General features: G+C 43.4%; 2 protein-coding genes across 2 annotated transcripts in view; one reads left to right on the top strand and one right to left on the bottom strand.

Moving 5' to 3' along the window:
- LOC309564419 (uncharacterized protein) overlaps positions 1-20837 on the bottom strand; it is a gene marked incomplete at its 3' end in the record, with an annotated part of 909898 nt that overhangs the window by 77395 nt on the left and 811666 nt on the right. The window contains 1 exon segment of the mRNA XM_082269049.1: positions 1458-1882. Within this exon segment, the coding sequence (XP_082125175.1) occupies positions 1458-1882 (425 nt within the window).
- Positions 10350-20837, top strand: part of LOC309563483 (uncharacterized protein) — a 57387-nt gene continuing 46899 nt past the window's right edge. The window contains exons 1-7 of the mRNA XM_082267876.1: positions 10350-10392; positions 12989-13102; positions 13519-13656; positions 13743-13866; positions 13983-14062; positions 14197-14257; positions 15367-16490. Of these exons, the coding sequence (XP_082124002.1) occupies positions 13013-13102; positions 13519-13656; positions 13743-13866; positions 13983-14062; positions 14197-14257; positions 15367-16490 (1617 nt within the window). The 5' untranslated portion in view covers positions 10350-10392; positions 12989-13012. The remainder of the gene's footprint in view (positions 10393-12988; positions 13103-13518; positions 13657-13742; positions 13867-13982; positions 14063-14196; positions 14258-15366; positions 16491-20837) is intronic.

Raw genomic sequence — 20837 nt, 5'->3', positions numbered from 1 at the left:
AGGACAACTAGCTGTACTGTGCGGCAAGGTTGCTGCTTCACCTTGCCACAGAAGTGAAGATAATGTGATCCTGCTTGAATTACTCTTCAGGGTCCTAGCTTGGCACCCCCTTTCTCTCTTGTTGTGTGTGCTGACACCTGTCCACTGACTCTCCACTGGAGTGGTCCCCTTCCTGGGCAGACCCCCGGCAAGCTTCCTGGTACTCACAGAAACTGTTTTTCCCAAGGTTGCTCTGCCTCCAACTCCACTAATCAGCTTTCCTGGACCTCCTGGCTCAGCTCCACACTCCTGGCTCACACGTCCGACCGCCTATGATCACCATCCACAGCAGCAGGAGAGACGAATGTCACCCTCCTCCTGCAACCTGGCTTCCTGCCCAAAGACACCTTGTCACATGTGCCCTTGGCTTTTATAACATAACCCAGGATGTACCACTGTTTGTGCAAACCCACGGGGATAGTTACAAAAGCCTGTGTGTCACTGGCTGGGTTTCCTCCTCTGTCCAACAGGCTCCCCTATTGGATACAGCGGGGACACTCCCTCAGCCCAGATGAATCACACATGGACACATGCAACAGGCATAACTACTGATCAGACTCCCCTGAAAAGCAGATGGAGACACTAGGCTTTACCTACCTAGTAGGGTGCTACACTTAGATCAAGTACGGGAATGTCACTTAACCTTACTCCGCAGTTGGCTTTGCTGGGGATAGAGGACTGGACTTCACAATTCAAGGTGATCAAGGGGTTAAATGTGAGCCTAAAGTGCTTACTGACTGTGTGGGGGGAGTTCTGTGACACACACAGAGAGATCACAGTTTCAGCATAGCTGATCTGTCCCTTCCTGTCTTCACAGAAGATCTGCCTACTTTGTTTACATAAGCAGGCGGATCTTCTCTCCGTTTCCCGGAGGAAACACAGCTGGAGTGCGGCTCCAGCGGGGCACGCGCGCGACGCCAAAACCACATGCGCTCCAGTCACGTAGTACTACATGACTGCACGCAGCCAAGCCGCCCTGCCGCAGTAAAAAGGCAGCGGGTGGTCGGCAAGTGGTTAACAATGTTTACTTTGCGGATGTAATGCGTATCTCCAGAGCTCCGTGCAATGCTTCTATTTCTTTATAGTTATGGAAGAGATATTTTTTGTGTAAGAAGCCTTTCTGAGTGAAACCTTTCCTGCACTCTAAACATGAAAATGGAAATTCAACCATAAGGGGTTTTTGGCATTTCAAAAAGTGCTGCTTTCCGATCTTTTTCCGCACTCTTTGAATCTTTTTCCGCACTCTTTCTTGGCATAAAAAAAAAAAGACGCTCACCCATGTGACTTCTCCGGAATATAAAAAATGAAGTAATTTATTATTTTAAGAGAAACCATCTCATATTCTGAGAAAGAAAAAGGACGCTTCCCCTTCTTTCAGGGGGAAAACATTTTCCTCACACTGAACTGTAAAAAGGACGCTCTCCTGTGTGGTTTTTCTGGTGTAGAAGAAGGGTTTCTTTCCGAGTAAAAGATTTTCCGCACTCCGAACATGAAAAAGGACGCTCACCCGTGTGACTTCTCTGATGTGTAACAAGGTTCGCTTTCTGATTGAAACATTTCCCGCACTCTGAACAGGAAAAAGGACGTTCGCCTGTGTGACTTCTCTGATGTGTGAGAAGCCCTTCCTTCCGAGTGAAACTTTTTTCACACTCCGAACATGAGAAAGGACGCTCACCGGTGTGTTTTCTCTGATGTGTTATGAGGTTTCCTTTCTGATTGAAATGTTTTCCACACTCTGAACATGAAAATGGTTGCTCACCAGTGTGGCTTCTCTGGTGTGTTAGAAGGCTCGGTTTCGTAGTGAAACATTTTCCACACTCTTCACACGAGAAAGGATGCTCTCCTGTGTGGCTTCTCTGGTGTTTGATAAGTACGCTTTTCTGAGTGAAACGTTTCCCGCACTCTGGACATTGAAATGGACGCTCACTCGTGTGAGTTCTCTGGTGCAAAATAATGTTTCTTTTACTACTGAAACATTTCCCGCACTCTGCGCATGAGAAAGGACGCTCTCCTGTGTGGCTTCTCTGGTGTTCGATAAGTTTGTTTTTTCGAGTGAAACGTTTCCCGCACTCTGCACATGAAAAAGGGCGCTCACTCATGTGAATTCTTCGGTGTTCGATAAGTATGTTTTTTCGAGTGAAACACTTCCCGCACTCAGGACATTGAAATGGACGCTCACGTGTTGGGGTCTCTTGTTCTACAGCTTCGGAACGCAGGGATCCGTTATCCTCCATGTGCAGATCTAAATCACTAGAAGATCTTTGATTTTCGGATTTATCAGAAGATCTCTCCGCACTGCCAAGTGCGGGACATGCTTTGCTGGTAACATTATGTGATTTATCAAAGGAGTCTTCAGGATTAGAGGAAGCCAACAGTCTATTCACACAGTAAGGTCTGTGATGTGTATCTGGAGGAATATGGATTGCTCCTAGGGAAGATTTTACAATGCCATTTTCTGTCTTACAATCCAAAGACTGAATAGGATTTTCTTCTGAGGAATTCCAGACATGGCGTCCATCTGTGTGAAAGAAGAATATTATTCATTATAAAACCACATTCATTCTTCATGTTTTATGTCTCATCTGTTGGTCAAGTGGTCAGCAGCTTCACAGAAACATCATTACAGCAATATCAATTAGAGACCAAAACAGCCACAACACACTGGTGATGTTATACTATGAAAAAGATACTGAAGACCTCAACCTTATTTATTGGGGACATTGAGGAATGGAGATGGACCTTTCATATGGTGTACAGTATCTCCTCCTCATTTGTTGGGAACATGACGTTATATTGAGGAATGGAGATGGACCTTTCATATGGTGTACAGTATCTCCTCCTCATTTGTTGGGAACATGACATTATATTGAGGAATGGAGATGGACCTTTCATATGGTGTACAGTATCTCCTCCTCATTGGTTGGGAACATGACGTTATGTTAACCACTTAAGCCCCAGAAGATTTTACCCCCTTCCTGACCAGGGCCTATTTTGCGATTCGGCACTGCGTGATTTTAACTGACAATTGCGCGGTCGTGCGACGCTGTACCTAAACTAATTTGACGTCCTTTTTTTCCCACAAACAGAGCTTTCTTTTGGCGGTATTTGATCACCTGTGCGATTTTTTGATCTTGCGCTGTAAACAAAAAAAAGAGCGTAAATTTTGCAAAAATAACAATATTTTTCACATTTTTTTATATGAAATTCCCAAAAAAAAAAAATGTAAAAATCAATACTTTTTAGCATTTTCGGCCAATTTGTTTTCTGCTACATATGTTTGGTAAAAAAAAAAAAAAAAAAAAAAAAAAAAAATCGCAAAAAGCGTATTTTGATTGGTTTGCGCAAAAGTTATTGCGTTTACTAACAAAGGGAAAGATTTTTGTCATTTTCGTTGTTTTTTTTTTTTTTTAACGAGTAATGGCGGCGATCTGCGATTTTTTTTTGCAGGACTGCGACATTGCGGCGGACAGATCGGACCCTATACATATGCACTGTTACCGTAAAAATGACACTGGCAGGGAAGGGGTTAACTTTATTGGAGAGGGAGGGGTTAAGTGTGTCCTAGGGGCGTGCTTCTAACTGTGATTGGACATGGCTACTGGTGTAAGAACAGAGATCAATGGTCCTACATAGTAGAACCGTGTGATCTACATTATTACACAGGGAAGAAGGACAGGCGGCTTTGTTTACATCAGCCGCCTGCCTTTCTTCCGGTGTCACGGACGATCGGGTCCGCCGGGCCTCCGGCGGCGCGCGCTTGCTCCCTAGAAGCCTCACAGGCTAGCGACGTAGACCTACGTCGCTTTGCCTGTGAGGGGCTGACCGCCGCAGTAAATAGTCGTGCGGCGGTCGGCAAGTGGTTAAAACAGTCAGCGGCTTCCTCTCTTCTTTGTGATTTTTTTTTTTGGATGGATTCTCTGTAGCGGCCACCAACCGCTAGGAGCCAGATCTCTGAGTCAAATGATTTGTGGTGATGATTGCCTGCATTGGAAGATTATCTCCTGTATCACATCACAATATGACTTACCTGTCCCAACATCTAGAGAAGTTTCCTCCATTTTAATATTCCTCCTCACTCCAACCTCCTCCACAGACTGCTGCTCACCCCTCTCAAACATCTCTTCCTCTTCAGCTTTAACATCACTCGCCTCCTCACCCTAAAGCAACAAAATTATTTAAAATCTTCATTCCCTGAGCACTGAAAGCTAAAAATAACATAAATAATATAATTTCACGCAGCTTGGAGATTCAGACGCTTTGTTCCACCTACCTGATGATGGTGAGGGATGGTGTGACCTTCCTGTGTGGAATCCCGGGAATACAGAGGACGGGGACATCTCTCTGGTGGGTCCCTGGTATTAGGTGGCTCCATCATATCCTTGTGTCCTTCTGAAAACTCCTTCATCACTTCATACTCCTCATCCTCCTCTTTATACTCTTCTTTAACAACAATATTAGAATCTCTGAGGTTTCCACTCTTAAAATATAATTAAGATATTCATTGTAACAAACATGTTTGTGTATAAATCATAAATATCATTGATTGTACCTCATCTACCTGATGGTGGTGGGGGATGATGTGATCTTCCTGTGTGGAATCCCGGGAATACGGAGGACGGGGACATCTCTCTGGTGGCTCCACCAAATGATCCTTATGTCCTTCTGAATGATTCTCCATCAAGCCATACTCCTCTTCTAACTCTTCCTTAACGACAATATTATAATCCCTGAGGTTCCCGCCCTGAATATATAACGAGACATTTATTGTAACAAACAAGCTTGTGTATAAATGATAACTTCCAGTTATTTTTACTCATCTACCTGATGATGGTGAGGGATGGTGTGACCTTCCTGTGTCAAATTCCAAGAATTCTGAGGATGGGGACATCTCTCTGGTGGGTTCCCATTACTGGATCCATCTGTAGGAAACACACACACTGACTGAATACATTGTTTCTATGTGTTTATCAGATGATGGGGGATCTAGGTGGATCCTCCGTACTGCTCTCTCCTTTACAATAAAGTCTCCTCTTACCCGGTGATGTGAGGGGCGGCTGATTCTCCATCATGACGTCCTTGTAGAGATCCTTGTGTCCTTCTAAAGACTCCCACTCCTCCATGGAGAAATAGACAGTGACATCCTGACACCTTATAGGAACCTGACACACACAATGATACAGTCACCATCCAGACACATCCCTTGTCTGTTACTGGATAATGTCCCAGAATTCCCGGCACCGCTTACCTCTGATGTCAGTAGCTCAATGATTTTCTTGGTGACTTCTAGGAATCTTCCACTTGTGGTGCCTCTTAGGAGTCAGGGAGTAAAGTGGAGGCACTGTGATGGTTGTATGGTCACCAGACTTTTTGACAACAGGGAAACTCTGTATTGAAACAGAAATAAAGATGTTGAGTGACCTCTCAGAATCCTCCTCACCTCTCCGGTCAGCAGGTAGATGATCTTCAGGGTGAGGTCTAATATCCTACCAGTTAAGTTTTCTTCATCTATCTTCATTGAGGTGGTCAGGTGATCTATATTATTATTATTATACAGGATTTATATAGCGCCAACAGTTTGCGCAGCGCTTTACAATATGAAGGAAGACAATACAGTTACAATACAGTTCAAAAAAGGAGGAACTAGAGGGCCCTGCTCGTTAGAGCTTACAATCTAGAAGGGAGGGTCTATCTATACAGGACTCTCCTCTCTAGGAAGGGTAATAATCTGAGAAATATTTGAAATTTATGGCTCTGTACTTTACAGCCCACATCAATTGATCATTGTCTTTAGTTTTATAATCACCAATTGTTCCATGAATGACTGTCACGGATCTCTGAATCTACCGAAGGCGGTGATTGCTATAATTCGGAGTGCCTCTAGCTAGATATTATTATATATACTTTATATTATTATATTTTATATGTGTCTGGGTATTACTATATACATATTATACATTTATTCTACATATGTTGCTAGACCCTATTACTGATATATTTGTAGGACGTCACAGTGACTATGGAGGAAGAGGTCGGACATGACGGGGAGGGGGGTTACTGGGTGTACGTAGAAAATAATATCTTTTTTTTCCAATAAAATGTTTTATTTTATTCAAAATAAGTAAAAAACATACTTATTTACTTATTAATAAGAAAATAATATCTTATTACCTCCTCTACAGCCAATTCCAGCAATGTCTCCTCTCTACTTCCTCCCAACTCACCTCTGACCCGGAACTTCCTGTTTATCTGTGCAATCACTTCCTGTCTGGTTCTAAAATCACTTCCTGTCTGTGCGGGCCATTCCGTAAACATAAGAGTGCCACCTTGTGTGGAACAAAGAAATTGCAGCTTTACGTAGGTGGGGGACATTATGCATCGTTCCAGTGATTGCAATGATATAATTAGTCCACCCAAAAAAAAAAACACATTTCAGAGTTAAACCCCTTCACAGCTTCTTATATATCTTAGACATTCTGTTGGTGAGGTTTCGGCACCGAGTTCCTGAGTCTACTCCGCCAGTGAGCGCATTATGATGGGTTCCCTCCATTCCATTCATCTTCATTCCATGTCTCACAGCCCCCTTCCCATCCTCCTTCCTTTCATGTGTCGGTCATCCAGCTATCCTCCTCCTTTCCATATTCGTCAGTCACATTCCCATCTTCCTTCCTTCCATGTTTCTTAGTAACATTCCCATCCTCCTTCCTTCCATATATCTAGGTCACATTCCCATCCTCCTTCTTTCTATGTCTCTCAGTCATCCTCTGATCCTCTGTCACTCCATGTAATTCAATTATATTCCCATCCTCATTCCTTCCATGTCTCTAAGTCACATTCCATTCCTCCTTCCTTCTATGTCTCTTGGTGATCCTCCTTCGATCAATATCTCAGTCACATACCTTTCCTCCTTCCTTTCATGTCTCTTGGTTATCCTCCTATCCTTGTTCATTCCATGTCTTGCAGTCACATTCCTATCTTCCTTCCTTCCATGTCTTAGAGTCCACCTCCTATTATTTTTCCTTCAACGTCTCTTTGCCATATTCCCATCCTCTTATCCTCCATGTCTCTCAGCCCCCTGCCCACCCTCTTTCTTTCCATGTCTCACTGTCACGCTTCTGTCATCCTTCCTTCCATATTTCTCAGACTCACTCCCATCCTCCTTCCCCTCCATGTCTTCTAGTCACACTGCCATCCTCCTTCCTTCCATGTCTTTCTGTCACATCTTATTCTAATCCATTCCATGTCTTTCAGTCATTTTCCCATCTATCTTCCTTCCATCTTTCTCAGACACATTCCTATCCTCCTTCCTTCCACATACTTCAGTCACATTCCCGTTCCTTCCATCTCTTTCAGCCTCACTCCCATCTTCCTTTGTTTCTCATTTACAATCCCTACCTCCTATCTTCTGTGTCTCTCAGTAACATTCCTGTCCTCCTTCCTTCCATGTTTCTTGTTCATCCTCCTTCCTTTCATGTCTCCCAGTCATCCTCCTATCCTTCCATGTCCCTCAGTCACATTTCTGTCCTCCTTCCTTTTACGTCTCTTAGTTATCCTCCTATTCTTCTTCATTTCGTCTTCCAGTCACATTCATATCCTCCTTCCTTACAAGTCCCTCAGTCACATTCCCAATCTCTTTCCTTCCATGTCTGTCAGTCCTTCTCCTATCCTCCTTCCTTCCATGTCTCTCAACCTCACTCCCATCCTCCTTCCACGTCTCTCAGTCATCCTCGAATCCTCCAAATCTCTCAGTCACATTCTCATCCTCTTTCCTATCATGTCTCACAGTCTACCTCCTGTTCTTCTTCCCTCCATGTCTCTCTGCCATATTCCCATCCTCTTTCCCTCCATGTCTCTCAGTTCCCTGCCCACCCTCTTTTTTTCCATGTCTCACAGTCACGCTTCCATCATCCTTTCTTCCATATCTCCCAGACTCACTCCCATCCTCCACCTCCATGTCTCAATGTCACATTCCCACCCTCATTCCTTCCATGTCTCACAGGTACACTCCCATCCTCCATTCTTCCATGTCTCACAGACCCTCTCTTATTTTCACATGCCCCAAATCCCTGTCTCTGAGTTATGAACCTTTTCTTTACACAGGCGGGGGAGCTCCATCCACTTTTGCTCTATTGGTAATATGCTGGTGCAGATAACATAAGTGGGGGAGATAAGCCTCAAGCCCAGAAAGTTATTATAAAACAGACACGCCATATTAACAACTTCTAAGTTGGAAATAAATACATTTTATGTCATACAGTAAGTGAACACAGTGTTAGCAAAATTCAGACATACTGAACCACTCTTGGACACAACGAAGACAGAAAAACTCTACGGCATTGGATGATACGTTTGGTCACAAGGTAAGTGTGGCCACTTTATACAGTGTACAAATGACAGTCTCAGACACAGATAAACTTCAGAACAAAGGATCATATGTAAAAGATACAAACTCTTCCATTATTACAAATGCTTTTCTTCACTAGGGATAAGCTCCCAGTTGGATCTGAACACTTGGTTTCCCTCCCACTACTGTCTATACCAGCTTTTTCCTTCTGCTGTCAATAGTTGTTATGGAAACAGTGGGTGCCGACACCCGCTGTGTTAGCAACCTGTGAGATCACCGGCCTCCTTCATTTACTGGCCAGAAATCAAAAGCCATGCAAAAAAGACCAATGGGATCATTTTCAATAAGGAGACGCAGGGTTCCCCTTATTTGTTACACCAGGCCCTTTAGGTCTGGTATGAATTTTAACCACTTTCAGTCCAGGCCAATTCTTGCATTCCTCTACTTCATGTAAAAATCTGCATTTCTGCTAGAAAATAATTTAGATCCCCCAAACATTTTATATATATATAATTTTTTTTAGCAGAGGCCCTAGAGAATAAAATGGTGGGCACTACCAATGTCACACGATATTTGCACAGCGGTTTTTCCAACACAAAGGGATGATGGATGGGGCCATGTACTGTCAAATCTTGGGGGAGAACTTCCTTCCATCAGCCGGGGCATTAAAAATGGGTCGTGGATGGGTATTCCAGCATGACAATGACCCAAAACCCAAGGCCAAGGAAACAAAAGGAGTGGCTCAAGAAGAAGCCACATTAAGGTTCTGTAGTAGCCTAGTCTCCAGACCTTAATCCCATAAAAAATTTGTGGAGGGAGCTGAAGGTTCGAGTTACCAAACGTCAGCCTGGAAACCTTAATGACTTGGAAAGGAGCTGCAAAGAGGAGTGGGACAAAATCCCTTCTGAGATGTGTGCAATCCTGGTGGCCAACTACAAGAAACGTCTGACCTCTGTGATTGCCAACAAGGGTTTTGTCACCAAGTACTAAGTCATGTTTTGTGAAGGGGTCAAACCCTTATTTTAAATTGCATTTAAAATGCAAATCAATTTATACCTTTTTTGCAATGCGTTTTTCTGGATATTTTTGTTGTTATTCTGTCTCTCACTGATAAAATAAACCAACCATTAGAATTATAGACTGATCATTTCTTTGTCAGTGGGCAAACGTACAAAATCAGCAGCATCCACCAAACTTTGATTTTGTTTTTTTCTTTAGAGTAAGCATTTTATGGAGATGGAAGTGTGACTGTGAGACATGGAAGGAAAGTTGATGGGAATGTGATTAAGAGACATGAAAGGAAGGAGGATGAAAAGGTGATTGAGTGACATGGAAGGATGGAGGATGAAAAAGGTGGTTGAGAGACATGGAAGGAAGGAGGACAAGAAGAGGACTGAGGGACATGGAGGGAATCAGGATGGAAATGTGGCTGAGACACATACAGTAGAAGAAATGTGGATGGGAATGTGACTGGGGGCATGGAAAAAAGGAGGACAGGAAGGGGTTGAGAGACATGGAAGGAAGGAAGATGAGAAGAGGACTGAGGGACATGGAAGGAATCAGGATGGAAATGTTGCTGAGACACATACAGTAGAAGAAATGTGGATGGGAATGTGACTGGGGGGCATGGAACAAAGGGGACAGGAAGGGGTTGAGAGACATGGACGGAAGTAAGATGAGAAGGTAGGAACCCCTCATAATGGGCTCATTAGCTGAGTAAACTCAGTGCCAAGATCTCACCAACAGGTGTCACCAACTTTAACTTTCCAGCATCTACCAAGCACAGAAATGTTTTTTTGGGTGGACTAATTATATCATGGCAAATACCATCCCAATGCTTAATGTCTCCCACATAACTTCAGAGGTAAAGCTGCAATTCCATTGTTCCACACAAGATGGAACTCTCATCCATATGACAGGAAGTGATTACAAATACAAACAGGAAGTTCCGGGTCAGTGGTGAGTCAGGAAGACGTAGAGAGGAGACATTTCTGGAACTGGCAGAAGAGGAGGTAATAAGATATTATTTTATATTTACACCCAGTAACACCCCCCCCCCCCCCGCCATGTCCGTCCTCTTCCTCCATAGTCACTATGTTGTCTTACAAATATATAACATATATTTGTAGATACCTTCTCCACTTAACACTCCATGCCAACAGGGCATGACGACGTTGCTAAATTTCGTTCTAAAGTCCAGCTAATCCTCCGCCCTCTGGATCCTGTTCCCTTGCAAACACTACATTCACCTTCTGGCTCTATTCTACGCTCTCTAACTCACATCTTCAATCTCTCCCTCCCTTCTGGCATCTTCCCCAACTCTCTAAAACATGTACTAGTCACCCCCATACTTAAAAAGCCCTCACTGGACCCCATCAATCTTAACAACCTACGCCCCATCTCCTTGCTCCCCTATTTACCAAACTCCTTGAACGTCTGGTCCACAACCAACTGAGCGACCACCTCGCCGAGAATCCTCTTGATCCCCTTCAGTCTGAATTTCGCCCTCAATACTTCATAGAAACTGCCCTCCTAAAACTAACAAATGATCTACTAACGGCCAAAACTGATGCCCACTATTCTGGACTCCTGGACCTTTCTGCTGCTTTTGATATGTTTGACCACCCCCTCCTCCTCAAAAAACTCCACACCTTTGGTCTTCATGATTGTACTCTTCGCTGGTTCTCTTCCTACTTTACCAACCGCACTTTTATGCCCCGTACACACGTTCCGATTATCGTACGACTAAAGTTTCGTAATTGTTGCAGGTTACTAAAATCGAAAAACAACTCTGCGTACAATACCATCTGACTTTCTTCCTACGATTCACTGACTAAGTGTATTTTTCATAGCTACGTAACAGAAGTGATGTATATACGCCTGACCCCTGCGGATTATTTTACTGTTTTCAATCATGCGTGGTATTTGTCGATCGACTTTTAGCGTACGAATACTGTACTGACGAAACGATTATCGTTCGAGAAGATGTCGTACGACAGAAGTTTTCCTGTTTGTCCCTTTGGATTTTGTTGGACCAACTGTCGTGATTGGCTGTCGAAAGCTGTGTACTAACGATCAGATTATCATGAGACCAGGTCAAAAGCGAGTTTTGTCGTACGATAATCGGAACGTGTGTACGGGGCATTAGTGTTACTTACAATTTTACTTCCTCCTCTCCTCTTCCTTTCTCTGATGGTGTCCAACAAGGTTCTATTCTTGGACCTCTCCTATTCTCGATCTACACCTACTCCCTGGGCCAGCTGATAGCTTCCCATGGCTTACAATACCATCTCTACGCCAATGACACCCAAATCTATCTCTCTACCTCTCAGCTCACTCCATCAGTCTTCTCATGTATCACTAGTTTACTAACAGACCTATAAGGCTGGATGTCACACCACTTCCTCAAACTCAATCTTTCCACAACCAAGCTCATAATCCTTCCTTCCCCACGTGACTCTTTACCTTGATCTCTCTGTCAAGACCAATGGCACAACTATCAACCCACCATCGTTGCATGCCTTGGTTCTAAATGTAATCCTGGACTCTGATCTGTCCTTTAGGCCCCCACGTCCACTGATTGTCCAAATGTTGCCACCTGAACATCTCCAAAATATGCCCCTTCCTAACCAATGATACCAAAAAGCTCCAAATTCACTTCCTGGTCGCCTTGACTACTGCAACTCCCTCCTCATAGGCTTACCTTTTACATAGGCTATCCCCCCTTCAGTCCATCACGAATGCTGCTGCCAGGCTCATCCACCCTACCAACCACTCGTTGTCTGCTACTCTCCTCCGCCAATCCCTCCATTGGCTGCCACTCAACCAACAAAATAAATTCAAAATACTAACAATGACTTACAAAGCCATCCACAACTCTGCCCCCAACTACATCACTAGCTTGGTTCCAAAATACCAGCCAAACTGTTGTCTTCATTCCTCACAAGACCTCTAGCTCCCTTGTTACCCCTTCCAATGCTTTCCTCCAGGACTTTTTCAGAGCCTCTCCCATCCTTTGAAACTCCCTACCCCAATATGTCCAATTATCTCTTACTCTGTTTGCTTTTAGATAATACCTGAAAACCCTTCTATTTAGAGAGGCCTATTCTTCCCACACCCAACAACTATCGTTATTTTCTCCATCAGACCATCCCCCCGAGTTATTACCTTTTGTATCACTTAACCCTACCTCCTAGATTGTAAGTTCTAATGAGCAGGGCCCTCTGATTCCTCCTATATTACATTGTATTGTAACTGTATTGTCTGCCATCATGTTGTAAAGAGCTGTTCAAACTGTTGGTGCTATATAAATCCTGTATAATAATAAATAAAAAGCTCTAGCTACATATGTAGAATAAATGTATAATATGTATATAGTAATATCCAGACACATATAAAATATAATAATATAAATTATATATAATAATATCTAGCTAGAGGTGCTCTGAGTGATAGCAATCTCTGCAATTGGTAGATTTGGAGATCCGTGACAATAATTCACGGAAAAAATCAGTGATTATAAAACTAAAGACAATGATTAATAATGTGGGCTATAAAGTCCAGAGCCCTAGAGTTCAAAAATTTCTAAAATTATTACCCGTCCTACAGAGAGGAGAGTCCTGTATAGATCACATGACCATCTTGATGAAGATGGACGAAGAAAACTTGACTGGGAGGATATTGGACCTCACCCTGGAGATCATCTACCTGCTGACCGGAGAGGTGAGGAGAATTCTGGGAGGTCACATGACATCACTCTTATCTCTATTAATAAAACACAGACCTGACCGGAGAGGTGAGAAGGATTCTGGGAGGTCACATGACATCACACTTATCTCTATTAATAAAACACAGACCTGACATGAGAGGTGAGGAGGATTCTGGGAGGTCACATGACATCACTCTTATCTCTATTAATAAAACACAGGCCTGACCAGAGAGGTGAGGAGGATTCTGGGAGATCACATGACATCACTCTTATCTCTATTAATAAAACACAGACCTGACATGAGAGGTGAGGAGGATTCTGGGAGGTCACATGACATCACTCGTCTTTATTAATAAAACACGGACCTGACCGGAGAGGTGAGGAGGATTCTGGGAGGTCAGTCAACATCTTTATTTCTGTTTCAATACAGAGTTTCCCTGTTGTCAAGAAGTCTGGTGACCATACAACCATCACAGTGCCTCCACTTCACTCCCTGACTCCTAAGAGGCACCACAAGTGGAAGATTCTAGAAGTCACCAGAAGGATTACTGAGCTACTGACAGGAGAGGTGAGTGGTGCCGGGAATTCTGGGACATTATCCAGTAACAGACAAGGGATGTGTCTGGATGGTGACTGTATCATTGTGTGTGTCAGGTTCCTATAAGGTGTCAGGATGTTACTGTCTATTTCTCCATGGAGGAGTGGGAGTATATAGAAGGACACAAGGATCTCTACAAGGACTTCATGATGGAGAATCAGCCGCCCCTCACATCACCGGGTAAGAGGAGACTTTATTGTAAAGGAGAGAGCAGTACGGAGGCTCCACCTAGATCCCCCATCATCTGATAAACACATAGAAACAATGTATTCAGTCAGTGTGTGTGTTTCCTACAGATGGATCCAGTAATGGGAACCCACCAGAGAGATGTTCCCGTCCCGTACAGGAAGATCACACCATCCCTCACCATCACCAGGTAAATTGGAGTAAGCCTTTGAGAACGCCCAACTAATTCTAATCTGTGTGAGATTGTGTTCCTGTTTTGTGGTCTTGGAATATTCTTGCTCTGAATTTAAACATCTTTTTTTCTGTTATTTTGTGATTTTTTAGGGCGATGAACCAATTGACATAAAAACTGAAGTTAAAGAGGAAGAACAAATGTTTGTGAGAGGTAATCAACAGTCTGCAAGGGAGGTTGGAATAACAATTTAAAAGGGAGTGATGGTGTTAAGATATTGGCTTAAATCCTTAATATAACATTGTGTTCCCAATATATAAAAGTGGAAATACCATACACAATATGAAAGGTCCGTCTGCATTCCGGAATATAATGTCATGCTCCCAACAAATGAGGAGGAGATACTGTACACCATATGAAAGGTCCAGCTCCATTCCTCAATATAACGTCATGTTCCCAACAAATGAGGAGGAGATACTGTACACCATACGAAGGGTCCAACGCCATTCCTCATTATAAGTTAACATCATGTTCCCAATAAATGAAAAGGAGATACTGTACACCATATGAAAGGTCCATCTCCATTCCTCATTATAAAAACCATGTTCCCAACAAAAGAGGAGGAGATACTGTATTTCATATGAAAGGTCCATCTCCATTCCTCAATAGGACACCACGTTCCTAACAAATGAGGAGGAGAAACTGTCCACCATATGAAAGGTCCGTCTCCATTCCTCAATATAACGTCATCTTCCCAACAAATGAGGAGGAGAAACTGTCCACCATATGAAAGGTCCGTCTCCATTCCTCAATATAACGTCATCTTCCCAACAAATGAGGAGGAGATACTGTACATCATATGAAAGGTCCATCTCCATTCCTCAATATAACGTCATGTTCCCAACATATGAGGTGGAGATACTGTACACCATATGAAAGGTCCATCTCCATTCCTCATTATAACGTCATGTTCCCTATAAATGAGAAGGAGATGCTGTACACCATATGAAAGGTTCATCTCCATTACGCTATATAATGTCATGTTCCCAACAAATGAGGAGGAGATACTGTACACCATATGAAAGGTCCATCTCCATTCCTCAATAGGACACCACGTTCCTAACAAATGAGGAGGAGATACTGTACACCATATGAAAGGTCCATCTCCATTCCTCAATATAACGTCATGTTCCCAACAAATGAGGTGGAGAAACTGTACACCATATGAAAGGTCCATCTCCATTCTTCAATTTAATGTCCTGCTTTTAATGATGAACATATTAGTCAGAATGCTACAAACACATATTTTATCTTCTCTCCAGAATTTAAAGAAGAAGATGATGTCATAATGACACATTCTACAGAAGTAAAGCAAAATACTCAGAATATACATCCAGGACCTCCCCATGAAAACAGATCAACACGTCTGTCTAATTCGCAATCTCCTCCTTATAAGTCACGTAATGTTTCCAAAAAAGTACAACCAAGAAGTCCCAGTGTGGACAGATCCTCCGATCTCTCTAAACCTCCTGGAAATACTTCCAGTAATTCAGATACCAATATACTTGGAGATGATAACAAGTCCCCATCCTCTAGTCTAATATCAAAATCATCGCTTGCTGTAAACCAAAAGACAAACAAAAGCGAAGTTCCATTTCCATGTTCGGAGTGCGGGAAAGGTTTCACCTCGAAACAGGACCTCCTTAGACACCAGAAAAGTCACACGGGGGAGCACTCTTTTTTGTGTTCAATTTGCAGCAAATCATTCAGCCGTAAAGTGTACCTTCTTACCCACCAGAGAAGACATACAGGCGAGCGTCCTTTTTCCTGTTCGCAGTGCGAGAAATCCTTTGCTGAGAAAGCATCATTCGTTATACACCAGAGAAGTCACACAGGGGAACGTCCTTACTCCTGCCCAGAGTGCGGGAAATGTTTCACGCAAAAAAAGTTAGTTACTATACACCAGAGAAGTCACACAGGCGAACGTCCTTTTTCTTGTACGGAGTGCGGGACGTGTTTCACTTACAGAGGAGACCTTCTTAGACACCAGAAGCGGCATACGGGGGAGCGTCTTTTTTCGTGTGCAACTTGTAGCCAGTCCTTCTTTCGGAAAGGGCACCTTCTTACCCACCAGAGAACACACACGGGTGAGCGGCCGTATCCGTGTTCGCACTGTGAGAAAACCTTTGCGTATAAAACGGCATTCGACTCTCATCAAAGAGTTCACACGGGCGAGCGTCCTTTTTCATGTTCAGAGTGCGGGAAAAGCTTCACTCGGAAAGATAAGCTTCTTACACATCAGAGAAGTCACACGGGCGAACGTCCTTTTTTATGTTCAGATTGCGGGAAATGTTTCACTCAGAAAGAAAACCTTCTAACGCATCTGAGAAGTCACAGTGGCGAGCGCCCATTTTCATGTTCAGAGTGCGGGAAATCTTTTACTCAGAAAATATCCCTTGTTGTACACCAGAAAAAACACTGAGGGGAGTGTCCCTGACACAGTCCAGTATGAGGGAAACACTCAGGAGAGTGTCCCTGACAACGTCCAGTGTGAGGGAAACACTCAGGAAAGTGTCCCTAATAAAGTCCAGTATGAGAGAAACACTCAGGAGAGTGTCCCTGACAAAGTCCAGTGTGAGGAAAAGGTTTTCACACTGAAAGAATGGTTTCTTACATAGCAGAGGGGGTTGTACAGGAGGAGTACCCTTCTTTCTGAAGTATCTGACATGGGTTTCTACTAAAATAAATAAATACTTTATAAATTCGAAGTCACAAAGGTGAGGGTCGTTTTTTATGCTCCGAAAGAGTGCGGAAAAAGATACACCCAAAAAGCAAAACGTTTTGAATGCCAAAAACGTCCCAATGTTGAGTTTCCATTTTCATTTACAGAGTGCGGGAAAAGGTTTCATTTGGAACGCAGATCTTCTTCCACAGCATAGAAGTCATACAGCTGTCAATAAATCTGGATTTTGACTCAACCTTTTTAACGCATGAATCAGAAAGCAGCAATTGTTGAACACCAGAAGGATTTTAACGGTTTAAACATTTTTCATGATCAGAGTGCGGGAAATGTTTCCCTCAAAAAGAGACCTTCTTACACATCAGAGAAGTCACATAGGAAAGCGTTCATTTTAATGTTCAGAGTGAGGGAAACTTTTCACTCGAAAAAAAAGGCTTCTCACGCATCAGGGAAGTCACACGGGCGAGCGTCCTTTTTCATGTTTAGAGTGCGGGAAAAGATTCACTCGCAAAGAAAGGCTTCTTACACACCAGAGAAGCAACATTAGTGAACAACCTTTTTCAAGTTCAGAGTGCGAGAAAAGTTCCATTCGCATAGAAAGGCTTCTTACACACTAGAGAAGTAACACTAGTAAACAACCTTTTTCATGATTAGAGTGTGGAAAACATTTAGCTCAGAAAGAAAGAAAACCTCCTAACACATCAGAGAAAACACATAGGTGAGCATACTTTTTTGTTCAGAGTGCGGGAAACGTTTCACTCAAAAAGAAAGATTTCTTACACATTAGAGAAGTGACACAGGTGAGCACCCTTTTCATGTTGAAAAAAATGAGATCTCCTTACACACCAGAGAAGTCACACAGGAGAGCATCTTTTTTCATGTGCAGTGTGCGGGAAATGTTTCACTCAGAAAGAAAGACTTCTCGCACACACCAGAGAAGCCACACTGGTGAGCAATCTTTTTCATGTTCAGATTGTGGACAAAAGTTTTACTCGGAAATAACATTTTTTACACACCAGAGAAGTCACACGGGTGAGCGTCCATTTTCATGTTCAGAGTACGGGAAAGGTTTCACTCGAAAAAGAGTCCTCCCTCCACTCCACAGAAGTCACATGGGTGAGCGTCTATTTAAATGTTTCACAATGCTTTCAAATTTTGATCAACTTTTTAGGTAGACATCAGAAAACCCATACTTGCTGATGTTGGTCACAGAAGGATGGTGGCATCTTCTAATCCTTTCCATCTGTAGGACAATCGTGTGATCAATATGAGGAAATTCTATCACACTTCATTTTTCTGCACATCACATAATAAAGGAGAACCAAAAACTTCAAGCTCAACCTGCAGAAGAACAGGACACGAAGAAGGAAGAGAACCTTCCAAGACAATTCTTCCTATGAAGGGTAAAAAGAAGATGTAGAAGGACATCCTGAAGCTTGATGGTGGTGTAGGTGGTGGGAGGCATTTTACCAGTCAGAGAGGCGGAGAGTTTATTCGGTCTTTGAAGATCAAAGTATATTTTAAGAAGGACACCCCTGTAGAGTGAAAAGAAGATGTAGGACATCGTGAAGCTTGATGGTGGTCGGGGATGGGAGGCATTTTACCAGTCAGAGAGGCGGAGAGTTTATTCTGTCTTTGGAGAACAAAGTATATTGTAACCGGTTGCCGACCGCCGCACGACTATATACTGCGGCGGTCAGCCCCGGCCAGGCAGAGTGACGTACCGGTACGTCACTTGCCTGTCACTTCCTTATGAGCCAATAGCGGGCGAGCGCGCCCGCGGAGACGCGCGCCCGCCGTGGCTCGTTCACAGGGAAGTTAGTGCGTGTGACCGGCGGACCCGATGTCCGCCGGTCACTCGCCGATCGTCGGTACAGAGAGAGAAAGTCAGGCGGCTGATGTAAACAAGCCGCCTGTCATTCTCCCCTGTGTAGAAACAGTGATCAGACGGTTCTACTATGTAGGACCGTTGATCACTGTTCCTACACTAGTAGCCACAGCCAATCACAGTAGAAAGCACGCCCCTAGGGACACACACAGCCCCTCCCTCTCAAATAAAGTTAACCCCTTCACTGCCAGTGTAATTTTACAGTAATAGTGCATATATATAGCACTGATTACTGTAGAAATGTCACTGGTAACCCCAAAAGTGTCAAAAATGTCAGTCAAGGGTCCGATCTGTCCGCAATGTCGCAGTACCGCAAAAAAAAATCGCAGATCGCCGCCATTACGCGTTAAAAAAAAAAAACAACAAAAATGACAAAAATCTTTCCCTTTGTTAGTAAACGCGCTAACTTTTGCGCAAACCAATCAAAATATGCTTTTTGCGATTTTTTTTACCAAACATATGTAGCATTTAACAAATTGGCCGAAAATGTTAAAACATTTTGATTTTTACATTTTTTTTGGGGGGGGAATTTCATATAAAAAAATGTGAAAAATATTGTTATTTTTGCTAAATTGACGCTTTTTTTTGTTTATAGCGCATGATCAAAAAAATTGCACAGGTGAACAAATACCACCAAAAGAAAGCTCTGTTTGTGGGAAAAAAAGGACGTCAAATTCGTTTAGGTACAGCATCGCACGACCGTGCAATGGTCCATTAAAGTCACACATTCCCGAATCGCAAAATACCCCCTGGTCTTTTAGCAGCCAAATCCTCCGGGGCTTAAGTGGTTAAGAAGGACACCCCTGTAGGGTGAAAAGAAGATGTAGGACTTCATGAAGCTTAATGGTGGTCGGGGGTGGGAGGCATTTTACCAGTCAGGGAGGCGGAGAGTTTGAAGATCAAAGTATATTTTAAGAAGGACACCACTGTAGAGGTGTGATATGTTTCACCTTCGAAGTCTATTGTTTTTTAATCCCATATAATAAAAAAAATGTTTTCAATGTTTGGTGTTTTAATAATGAAGTGTTCCATATGATGTAAATAGCTTCTCGTATTGAGAACAAGTTGATGCATGTCATAATTCCATAAGAAGCATTTAGACCAGGGGTGTCAAACTCAATTTCATCACAGGCCCGCATCAACATTATGGTTGCCCTCAAAGGGCTGGTTGCATCTGGGAGACTCGATGTCCAGAGCACCACCCCCCTATTACATCAGAAGTCAAGAGCACCCCCAACATCAGAAGTCAAGAGTCCCCTACCTTTTCTTTCATCACAGTGTACCTCCCTTCTGTTGTGCTGCTACCAGGAAGAAGCTGGGGACAGAGCTGGGAAGCAAAACGTGCAGGGCTAGGAGGAGGACCAGAGGGGGACTGGAGTCAGCTGAATGTTGGGACAAGGGGAGGTGGAGACTAGGGGTGCTGCAGCTGCACAGAGAGGCGCAGGATGTGTAGAAAGAGTGCTGCCAACTGCTGAGACGTGGGGGAGGCAGAGACAAGGGGGGTGCCACAGCTGCAGGAGAGGTGTTTGGGCAACTTGAAATATCCTGGCAGGCCAGATGCAGCCCACGTGCGTTTAACCTATGTGATTTAGGCCCTTTAGTCAAGTCTATGGAACAATTCAAATGATCAAATTTCTTTGAAGCCCTTCCACTATCCAGGCATTTAAAGATCAGCAATTTGCCGTTGTTCTTGATAGTTTTACTTCTATTTTTGGGGTAGAAAGAATTATGTGTATTACTTTCAGGAAAGTACATTTAAAGAAACAGGATAAACTTCACTCTTTACATCCTGCTTAACCAACACTGGGTTGTCCTCAATAGAGATAGCTGCCCACTCAGCGGATCCAGCATTGTCCTGCTGTGATCTGCTTCTCCACGGCCACCAGTCAAGTCCTGCAACCCCCATCTTCCTCCTTGACATCATTTGGAAGAAGCTGTCTTTTCCAGGTTCATACTCCTGATGATGCACCACTAGGTCCACCTCCCGCTGCATTGAGAGCTGATATGTGACGTCTAATGTGGGCTCTTTACCACTGACACCATTGTAACCAAGGCTCCAAACTACTGATAAAGGAAAAGGAATTGGCAGCACTCCAGGTTGAGTCAAAATCCAGATTTATTGACTGGACATCCAAATATGACAATCGTGACAAGGTAGACGCGTT

Source organism: Pelophylax lessonae (genome assembly GCF_965119305.1).
Source record: "Pelophylax lessonae genome assembly, chromosome: 9".
Taxonomy (NCBI): domain Eukaryota; kingdom Metazoa; phylum Chordata; class Amphibia; order Anura; family Ranidae; genus Pelophylax; species Pelophylax lessonae.
Note: the sequence above shows the minus strand (reverse complement) of the source record. Positions and strands in the feature narration are given on the sequence as shown.